Genomic DNA, 9,845 nt, shown 5'->3' with positions numbered 1-9,845 from the left:
GAAGAGCTCTGAGCATGTTAATTTTTAGATGTTTTGAGAATTTCAAGTGACACTGTGCAGGCTGTCAGATACATGGATTTAAACTCCTAAGAAGGGCTGAGCCAGAGATATATATATATATTTGAGAATTGTTGGGATAAAGATAATGGGAATGAAGCAACAGAGGAGATGAGAGTTCCCAGAAAGAGGAGAATGGTGGAAAGGGAGAGGAAGTTCCCAAGACTGAACTCTGAGACACCAACATTTTTTTCTAAAAAAAAAAATTTTTTTACATTATTTCAGACTTACAGAAAAGTAGGAAGGACATTACAAATATTTCCCACATACTCTTCACCAAGATTTCCCAAATGGTAATATTTTATCACATTTTAAATTATTTTCTATGTATAGACATATTTTTTGCCTATAAGAATTTTTTGAGAGTAAGTCACAGACATAATGCTGCTGCTGCTAAGTCGCTTCAGTCATGTCTGACTCTGTGTGACCCCATAGACAGCAGCCCACCAGGCTCCCCTTTCCCTGGGAGTCTCCAGTCAAGAACACTGGAGTGGGTTGCCATTTCCTTCTCCAATGCATGAAAGTGAAAAGTGAAAGTGAAGTCACTCAGTCGTGTCCGACTCTTCGGGACTCCATGGACTGCAGCCTACCAGGCTCCTCCATCCGTGGAAGTTTCCAGGCAAGAGTACTGGAGTGGGGTGCCATTGCCTTCTCCAGACATAATGCTACTTATCCTTAAATGCTACACTGTGTATTTCCTGGGAACAAGGACCTTCTCTTTCTGAACCAGAGTGCAATGACCCAAATCAGGAAATTAAGGTTGGTATTATACTTTAAACTAGCCAGACTTTTTTTTCTGGTTTTGTCAATTCCCCAATAATATCCTTGAGAGCAAAAGAAAATCCTGGCTCCTACGTTACACTTAGTTGTCCTGTTTCTTGAGTTTCCATTATTGTAGAAAAGCTCTTCAGTATTTCTTTGTCTTTCATGATATTGTCATTTTGGGCAAGTATAGACCTGTTATTGTAACAAGCATGTTGATTTGAGTTTATCTGATTTCTTTGTAGATTCAGGTTATGTACCTTTGGTGGGAAACACCCCAGAAGTGATCCTATGTCCTTTTTTAAAAAGCATTTTATTTGGTTGTGCCGGGTATTTGTTGTGGCATGAAGGAGCTTTAGTTGCGACATGCAAGCTCTCAGATGTGGCGCATGGAATCCAGTTCCCTGACCAGGGATGGAACCCGGGCCCCTTGCATTGGGAGTGTGGGATCTTAGCCACTGGACCACCAGGGAAGTCTTGATTCTGTGTCCTTCTCAGTCCACCCTCTCAGGAGATACACAGCATCTATTTTGTCCCATTGTCGGTGATGTTAACTTACAACAATTGGTTGAGGTGATGCCTGCCAGTATTCTCCCTGTATTTTCTTATTTTTCCCTTTGCAATTAATGAGCATGTGCCAGCATTGAAAGGTCAGGTTGAGGAAGAAGAGCCAGAGACTGTGAAGGGGCAGTGGGGATATGGGAGGAAGACCAGAACATCTTGGAACCAGGAAGAGGTATTGCAAGAAGGAGGGAGTGGTGGGTCACTGTGGTCCAGTGCTCCTGGGAGGCCAGTCTGACGAGGGTGAGAAGTGGCCGCTGGCGGCAGCTTCCACATGCAGGTCACAGTTGAGGTGGAGCGATGGGTCTGAAGCCAGCTTGTAGGGAGTCAGTGTTAAAGGAAGGTGAGAATGAGACATCAGGGAAAACGCCTCTTAGGGGAAGTTGACTGGGGAGAGGTGTGTGCGACCAGAGAGATACATTTTATTTTTTTAATTATCTTTTTTTCTATAAAAAAATTTATCTTTTTGTCTATAGCAGTAATTAAAAAAATTTTTTTTATTCAAGTGTAGTTGATTTACAGTGTGTGCCAATCTCTGCTGTAGAGCAAAGTGACACAGTTATACACAAATAGACATTCTTTTTTTTTTTAATATTCTTTTCCACTGTGGTTTATCATAGGATATTGAATATAGCTCCCTGTGCTAGATGGTTTTTAATAGATGAGAGGGATGCAGAGTATATAGAGCATGATGGGAAGGGCCAGATGAGGGGTTAAAGCAAGCAGAGGATGGCCATGGACAGTGAAATATTCTCGAGACGCAGAGGAGATGGGAGAGGGTCTTCCCTCCTAAGCCCCAGGAGGGAAGCAGGAGCAGGCGCCCATGGAAGCTGGTGGTTCTGACAGTGTGGGAGGGAGCCTTTGAGTCCAAGGTCAGTCTGACGGCCTCTGTGTGCTCTGTGAGCAAGACGCAGAGCAGGGTGCTGGAGGGAGGGCCAGGTACCAGGAGGGGAATAAGCCATGTTTAAAATGGTCTCTGGGGAGATCTGCAAGCTGACCAGCACGGAGGTGGGTGGCTGGGTGGCATGGACTCAAGTCCAGGGTCTGGGGGCCATGAGTCTGTTCCCAGCAGGTCTTGCAGGAGGGCAGGTCAGATGTGGTGAACGGTGAGAACAAGGGATGGTGTTCCTGATAGGAGGGTGAGAAACCCAGAATGTGCTGGGGAGGGTGGCTGGGAGGGAGTGGAGAGAAGGCATTTGGAGACTCTGGGAGAAGGAGGTCTGGGAACTGGGAGGCCCAGGGAGTGGTGAGTGGTCCCTGGGGAGGCCTAAGTGACCAGGGTAATGGCAGGAGTTGGGGGGGTGGGAAGAAGACCATGAGCCAAGGCTGCCAGGTTTGTAAGTCAGGACAGATGGCAATCCTGAGAGGTGAGGAGGGGCACCCTGGATACTGGGGTCTTCATGGAGCCATGCCCTTGTCAGGGAAGTGACACTGCCTGGGTGGATACCCAGACCAGCGACCCGCTGCACCTTGAGCTCGGAGGGACAGAGCAGTAGCTTTGGAGAGAACTGAGGGCTGTCTCCAGGGTCAACTAAGTTTCAGTTAAAGTTGGAGGGAAGGGAGCTTTTGGAGCAGAAATGGGGTGACCTTCCAGGGTGGAGAGTGCCTCAGTTTCCCTAAAAGAACCAGGCACAAGGACGGCAGACAGCAGCAGTGTGTGTAGCAGGGTCAGAAAGGCTCCTTGGGCCTGATACACTTGGAGACCACCACTCTCCACCAGCCCAGGATGGTGAAGGCTGCAGCCCAACATCTGGCCCCTGTTAGTACGAGGGGACCATCAGGACTTGGGCCCAGAAGGCCGCAACTTCCAACAGGAAAAGCTGGCAAGGATGACGGTGAGGAGGCGGCACCGCCCGCGGCCTGAGGCCAACTGAGGCTGGGCCAATCCCAGCCTTGCCCAGCCCTCCCCCTCCAGAAATCAAAGGCTTTGCTGCTCTCAGGTGATGAGAAAGACACAGGAAGGAACTGCTGTGCTGGGTGTGGGCACCCTGTCCTCTGCTTCAAGCCTGCAGCCTCACAAGTCAGGGGCTGAGGCACGCGGCACACCTGGCTGGTCTGCTCTGAGTCCTCACTGTGCCTGCTGGTTGGAATGAGTTCAGAGCGTGGTTTGGTTTCCATTAGATCAGAGGCTGTGATCCAAAGAGAGCTCTGGGGCTTGTGTTCTGGTTTCATCTCTGCTACTAATGTGATGGGAAGCTTTGGGCAAGTCTTGGGCCCTTTCGAGTCCTCAACTGTGTTATCTGTGTACTGGGGCTATGACAGACACCCTCTCTAAAGCCAGTGGTCATCTGAGCCCAAGATGGAAACCACTCTAGATCGTATCCCTGGTCTGAGCTATGAACTGGTAGGTGAAGCAGGCCCCAGGGCCCCTGAGCCTCCTGTTTTTTTGGACTGAGGAGGTGTCGAGCATTTCCTCAGCCCCGGGGCTCATCCATCAATCACATGGTAGCTAAACATCTTCCCTATTCGTCAATGTTTTCTCTTGCACCCCCACCACTCAGAGGATGCTCTTGACCACAAGCACAGGAAGTAGCTTCTTTTCTTTTAAAAAAGTAATTTTATTTATTTTTTGGCTATGCATGCATTGAAGCACGCGAGCTTTTCTCTAGTTGCAGCGTGAGGGGCTTACTCTGTAGTTGTGCGCGGATTTCTCGTTTCGGTGGCTTCTCTTGTCGTGCAGCACAGGCTCTAGGGTGCATGGGCTTCAGTAGCTGCGGCACGTGGGCTCAATAGTTGTAGTTCCCACGCTCTAGAGCACAGGCTCGATAGTTGTGGTGCATGGGCTTAGTTGCTTTGAGGTGTGTGGCATCTTCCCGGACCAGGGACCAAACCCGCATCTCCTGAGTTGGCAGGCGGATTCTTTATCGCTGAGCCACTAGGGAAGCCCCAGGAAGCAGCTTCTTGAGGCCTCAGCCCCAGCCTCCATCCTCATTTGCACCCATCCCCTGCCCAAGACGTCAGCAGCAGCCAAATATTCCTAGACATGGATCTCTAAAGATACCATCCCTAGGATAGGAATCTGAGAAGTTATCAGACAGTCACACCTTACTGTGAAATAATTGGCTTGATACTTTTCTGAGAAAAAAATAGACTGCGATAGAAGGGGGTGGGGCATGTCCAGAATCTGGGGGATAGGTGGGAGGGGCGGAGAGTAGACGACCACTCCAGGGGGCTGTGCAGGTAGCAAGAATCCTTCAACCGTGATCTGTCCACTGTTTCACCACCTCCAGGGCACCCAGCAGGAGTGAGAGTCCCTTGGACTGCAAGGAGATCAAATCAGTCTGTCCTAACGGAAATCAACCCTGAGTATTCATTGGAAGGACTGATGCTGAAGCTGAAGCTCCAATACTTTGGCCATCTGATGTGAAGAGCTGACTCATTGGAAAAGACCCTGATGCTGGGAAAGATAGAGAGCAAGAGGACGAGGGGGTGGCAGAGGATGAGATGGTTGGATGGCATCACCAACTTGATGGACATGAGTTTGAGCAAGCTCCGGGAGACAGTGAAGGACAGGGAAGCCTGTGTGCTGCAGTCCATGGAGTTGCAAAGAGTCAGACACGACTGAGCGACTGAACAACAACAAACCCAGAGTGAAGAGCTGGGTCTGTCACTCCACTCTCCCTTTCTGCTTCCTGATACAGGGTCCTGGGGCCCCTCAGGCTACTTAGCCAGGTTGGGAGCAGGGACAGTGGGGTTGAGTTCTCAGGGTTCCACAGCTGAGCTGCCAGCATAGAATTTCTACACCACAGTCCAGGCGCCACGGCAACTGGAGGAAATAAACACTCTGGGTTTCACAGTCCAAGTTCTGCAGTGAGGTCATCCTTAGCGCCTGCCTGCGGGGCCCTGCAGCTGGCTGCACCCCAGACAGCCTCAGCTGCTCTAGTAGGAGGACTGCTCTGCTTCTCAGCCCTCATGCCGCCTGTGGCGTCCGGGAGAGATAGTGGACACAGGGGCTTGGGCAGGGGTGCCCAGAACAGGTCTCACCCAGGCCCAGCTCCTCGCCCGGTGCTCCACATCTCTCAGTAGCTGCTCTTGCTCCCTGCTTGGCCCCAGACATGAAACTGCCCAAGGGTGTCAAGAACCCTGTGTTCTATGGGCAGCAGCCAGAGAAAAAGGTGCCAGTGTCCTCAGGGCACGAGATAAAGCAGATCCCTGTGGTCCTGGCCATGCTCAAAGGTGAGAGCAGACCCCTGACCTGGGCTTGGGCTCATTCCTCTCTCTGAAGAGAGGCTGAAGTTGTGCTAACCTTGCAGCCCTGCCTCCTGCAAAACCCCTTCAGGCTCTTCTCAAAACCACAGAAGATCTGCACTTCTAAGCTAAACTCCACAAGCAGAATTAACTGCTGGGAATTTGGGGAGGGTTGCTGGGAATTTGGGTGGGAAGGGGTTTGAAGTGAGGCCAGTTTTGGAAAAAGACTAGGGATTCAGTGGCATCTTTAGTCCATATTAGCTTTCCTCACTTGCCCTGAATCTTACTCTCAACCGAAAACAGACAAACGAATTCTTACTACATTGTTGATGACTGACTGTTGCTGTACGTGGGGTTGTTTAGTATGTGATTAAATGTTTGGGCTCTGTTGGCTGCTGTCTTAGAATTTTCACAGTACCAGCTTGTGTGACTTTGTGTGAATTGCTATTTCTAAGCCTCTTGAGAGACTTAACTGAGATAACCCATAGAAAATGCTTAACATAGTGCTAGGCACAGAATAAGTTCTCAGTTACTTGTAACTTTATTACTTTTCTTATTATGCATTGCCTGTCCAAGAGAAATTGCATTTTATCTAGGAACATTGACTTTCCCCAAAGGAAGCGTCTCAATAGTGGAATTTGTGGCAGTGTGACATTAGCAGGAGCAAAGACCCCAGTGTTCTTTTTTTTTTTAATGTTAATTTATTTGGCTGCACCAGGTCTTCGTTGCGGCCCATGAGACATTTAGTCGCTGCGTGTGAACTCCTGGTTGCAGTATGTGGGATCTAGTTCCCTGACCAGGGATTGAACCCAGGCCCCTGCACTGGGCGCTCAGAGTCTTAGCCACTGGACCACCAGGGAAGTTCCTGCAGTGGTCTTAAGCACACTGTATTCAGGGCTTTCCCTGCCTCTGATCTCACAGGCCCAGGCTGAGGGCTTCTCTCTCCATGCTCACAGGTCCGGGGCCTGCCAAGTACCTCCGGCCATCCTGCACGGGCTACATAGACCATGACATCTCCATGTTCCAGGAGCCAGCCTATACCCTGCATGCCCGGCACTCGGAGAAGCGTGAGTGCTTGCCACACCCGTTGTCCCCGCGGGCGTAGGATTATTACTATTGGATGTTTGGGGCGGTGTGAGAGGGGAGGAGTCATTACCTGTAGCCACAGGCCCCTGGGAGCCCAGGCCTGCCCTGAGTGGGACACCCAGGTGGCCTGCTAGGTCCAGAAGGAAGTCGGCAGGGGGCCAAGTTACCCGTCCCTCTGAAGGCACCTCCCAGCTGGCCCTCCTGAGGGAGCTGTGAAGTGACCTGTTGCATCCAGCTGGCAGGGTCTCCTTTCTGACTGGTCTTTGGCTGGCACCCTTCAGCTTTGACTGCTGTGGTCTGACTTGCCAAAGCAGGAATAACTGGGGGATGGGGTGGAGGGAAGGGGGTGGTGGTGGTGGACTCAGGGCCTCCCAGGTGGCTTAGAACCCCCTGGAAGGCAGGGACCCAAGGGCCGGCAAAGAGCTGGGCCTGATGGCCACAGCTGGTGAGAGGGTGGCTGGGGATCTAAGATCCAGGCACCTTGCTGGGGTAACATACCCTTCTCAGCAGGGGAACCCCCCCTTTCTGGGGCTGCGTCCTTTCTTCATACTAATAATAGCCACCATGGGCTTTCCTGGTGGCTCAGCAGCAAAGATTCTACCTGCAATGCAGGAGCCGCAGGAGACATGGGTTCGATCCCTGGGTCGGGAAGATCCCCTGGAGGAGGGTATGGCAACCCACTTCAGTATTCTTGCCTGGAGAATCCCATGGACAGAGAAGCCTGGAAGGCTACAGTCCATGGGGTCGCAAAGAGTTGGACATGACTGAAGTGACTTATACACACACACACACACACGCCTGTTATTGTCCCCTTGGCACCAGTCCCTGGCAGCTGTTACTTTATCTGTTCCTCTGAACAAGTTCTAGAGAATGTTAGGTCATGTGTTAAAAGATCCATTTTACAGATGAGGAAATAAAGGCTCCACAAATCCCCAAGAGCCCAAGGCATTAGGAAGGCGCCCTAGGTCCTTTTCTGGGGGAGGGGGATCTTGCCTGGAGACAGAGGCCAGACTCACCCTGGGGCAGCCTCTGGGGTGACTGGCTCTTTCCGTGGCTGCCTTGCAGGGATCATGGACATACGTAGCCCCGGGCCTTGCTATTTCTTGGATCCTAAGATAACTCGGTTTGGGATGGCCAGCTGTCCTCAGGTTCCCATGGCAGAGCACATCTCTAACCTGCGTAAGATGGGCCAGAAGAGGGAGGTCGGGGGTGGGAGGCTGGGGGGTGGGAGGTTGGAGGGTGGGGGTCCATGCTTAGGACACAAGCAGGAGCAAAGGGGTCATGACTCCCTTCGCCAGGCATGTCTGCAGATGCTGGCACCTCCCTGCAAGGTCACTTCAAGACACCCATGTCACCGTGTCTGGGTCACAGTACTTAATGTCTGAAGGCCAATGTTCCATGTATGTTGCAGGGTGATATTGTAAAAATATCACAGGGCTTGTGTTATGCTAATGAGTTCACAGACTACTGATTCCAGCATGTTTTCTTGGTGCTGTCACGGAGACAATGACAGCCAAGGGTGACGTTCTGATGATGCTCGGGGTTTTTATATTATGAAGACAGTGTCATAATCCTGATGCCAGGATGGCGAAGTCCCTACCCACCCTCGTCCCAGAGCCTCATGCAGGGAGGTGATGTTCCCGCCTGATGCTAAGATGGTTATAATAAAGTCACCCCAGGCTCACCAAGACCTTGCCCCCTCCCTAGACTCCTTAGTTGGTCACCAGGAGATTCAGCCTGGTTTCGGCCCTGAGACCCCTCCCCTTCATTCACCTACATTCAGGTCTGAGCCCCACCCCAGCCCCCTGCCATTACCACCTGGAGAAGACCCACCCGCCTGGGGAACGAAGGGCTCCTGAGTACTCCTTTGGCTTCCGGTGCCCATACCGAGTGATGGACCCCAATCCAGGCCCCAACCGGTACCAGATGCCACTCCTGCTGGGGCCCAACCTCCCTGCCAACAAAGCTGCTCCTTGCTATAGCTTGGCCCCCTTGGACAAGAACTGGTTCTACAAGAATATGTCAAGAGGCCCCGGACCGGCCGCACACACCCGGCCAGAGCCGTCCGTCTATCAGAACCGCAGCCCCGTCTATAGCATGGCCAAGCGCTTTGGCTACCCGGTGGACCACACACCTCGGCCTGGCCCCGGCTCCCACAACGTCCAGCAGGTCACGGCACACAAGCCCCGCCCGCCCGCTTTCACCATGGGCACCAAGCACTCGCCCCACCTATGCCCGCTGATCGTCGACATTCGTGACTGAGGCCCCTCCTGGTGCACTCCTGCCCCCCACCCTGTCCCTAGAAGTTATTTTTCTATACCGAATTGAGCGACTTACCCAGATTTTAAGTAGCAGAGCTGGTGCCTGCTGTGTCCAGCACATAGAAGGCGTTAGATAAATATTTTCATTTATTTATTCCTTGGTTTTGCAAACACAGCTGCTTTCTTTGGGCCCTGCCCTGGGTGAGGAGCTGGGGATGCTGGGAGGTGTGGGAGGGGTCCTCGTCCAGGAGATGTTCTGCTGTGGCTCACCAGGGGAGGCAGCTCTGTGTCCTCCAAGGAGCCCCGGGTAGAGGCTCCGGGGAGCTGAGTTCCAGCCCCGCATCTGCCCCTAGAGTGCTGTCTGGCCTTGTGCAGCTCTCACACCTCTTTGGGCCTCGGTGAGTGGGGAGGAGGCACCTAGAGAATGGCCAGTTTCCCTCCAGCTTCTGAACTGTTTGATTCTGATCCCTGATGGTGACCAGCATCCGAGAGCGGAGTGAGGAGCAGGGTGAGTGGATGTGAGCACAGGAAGGAGGGGCCGTGTGGGTTGGGGATGGGGGAGGGCAGTTTTCCTGGGGGAGGAACCCCAGGAATGAGCAGAGACAGTGAGTAGCATGGAGGGTATTCTTGGTGGAGGTAAAGATGAAGAGGATGGCACGCGGGTGGGACCAAAGGGTACAAGATCAGGGAACCAGGGCAGGTGCAGAGGGCGGGCACCTGGGCTCTTGGAGGCTGGCCTGTAATGAGACCAGATGGTGGGCAGCTTGAAGGGGCCTAGGGGTTTGTCCTCAGGGTGATGGGGCTGGAGGAGATATTGTCTTTTCAGAATTCCTTGGGCAGTGAGAGCAGGTTGGGCAAGACAGGCAGAGCCTGGAGGCTAGGGATCAGCGTAGGGGGGACGGAAAGGGGAAGGGAGCTGCTGGGGGGAGG

At 52.4% G+C, this 9,845-nt stretch overlaps 1 protein-coding gene across 1 annotated transcript; it reads left to right on the top strand.

Moving 5' to 3' along the window:
* Positions 1-5,302: 5,302 nt before the first annotated feature.
* On the top strand, positions 5,303-8,916 carry CIMAP1C (ciliary microtubule associated protein 1C). The gene is made up of 4 exons (XM_055556625.1): positions 5,303-5,556; positions 6,525-6,635; positions 7,720-7,833; positions 8,438-8,916. Exons 1-4 carry the CDS (start codon positions 5,436-5,438, stop codon positions 8,914-8,916), a joined length of 825 nt encoding a protein of 274 aa, XP_055412600.1. The 5' UTR covers positions 5,303-5,435.
* Positions 8,917-9,845: the final 929 nt, after the last annotated feature.

Source organism: Bubalus kerabau, chromosome 19 (assembly GCF_029407905.1).
Source record: "Bubalus kerabau isolate K-KA32 ecotype Philippines breed swamp buffalo chromosome 19, PCC_UOA_SB_1v2, whole genome shotgun sequence".
Taxonomy (NCBI): Eukaryota; Metazoa; Chordata; class Mammalia; order Artiodactyla; family Bovidae; genus Bubalus; species Bubalus kerabau.
Note: the sequence above shows the minus strand (reverse complement) of the source record. Positions and strands in the feature narration are given on the sequence as shown.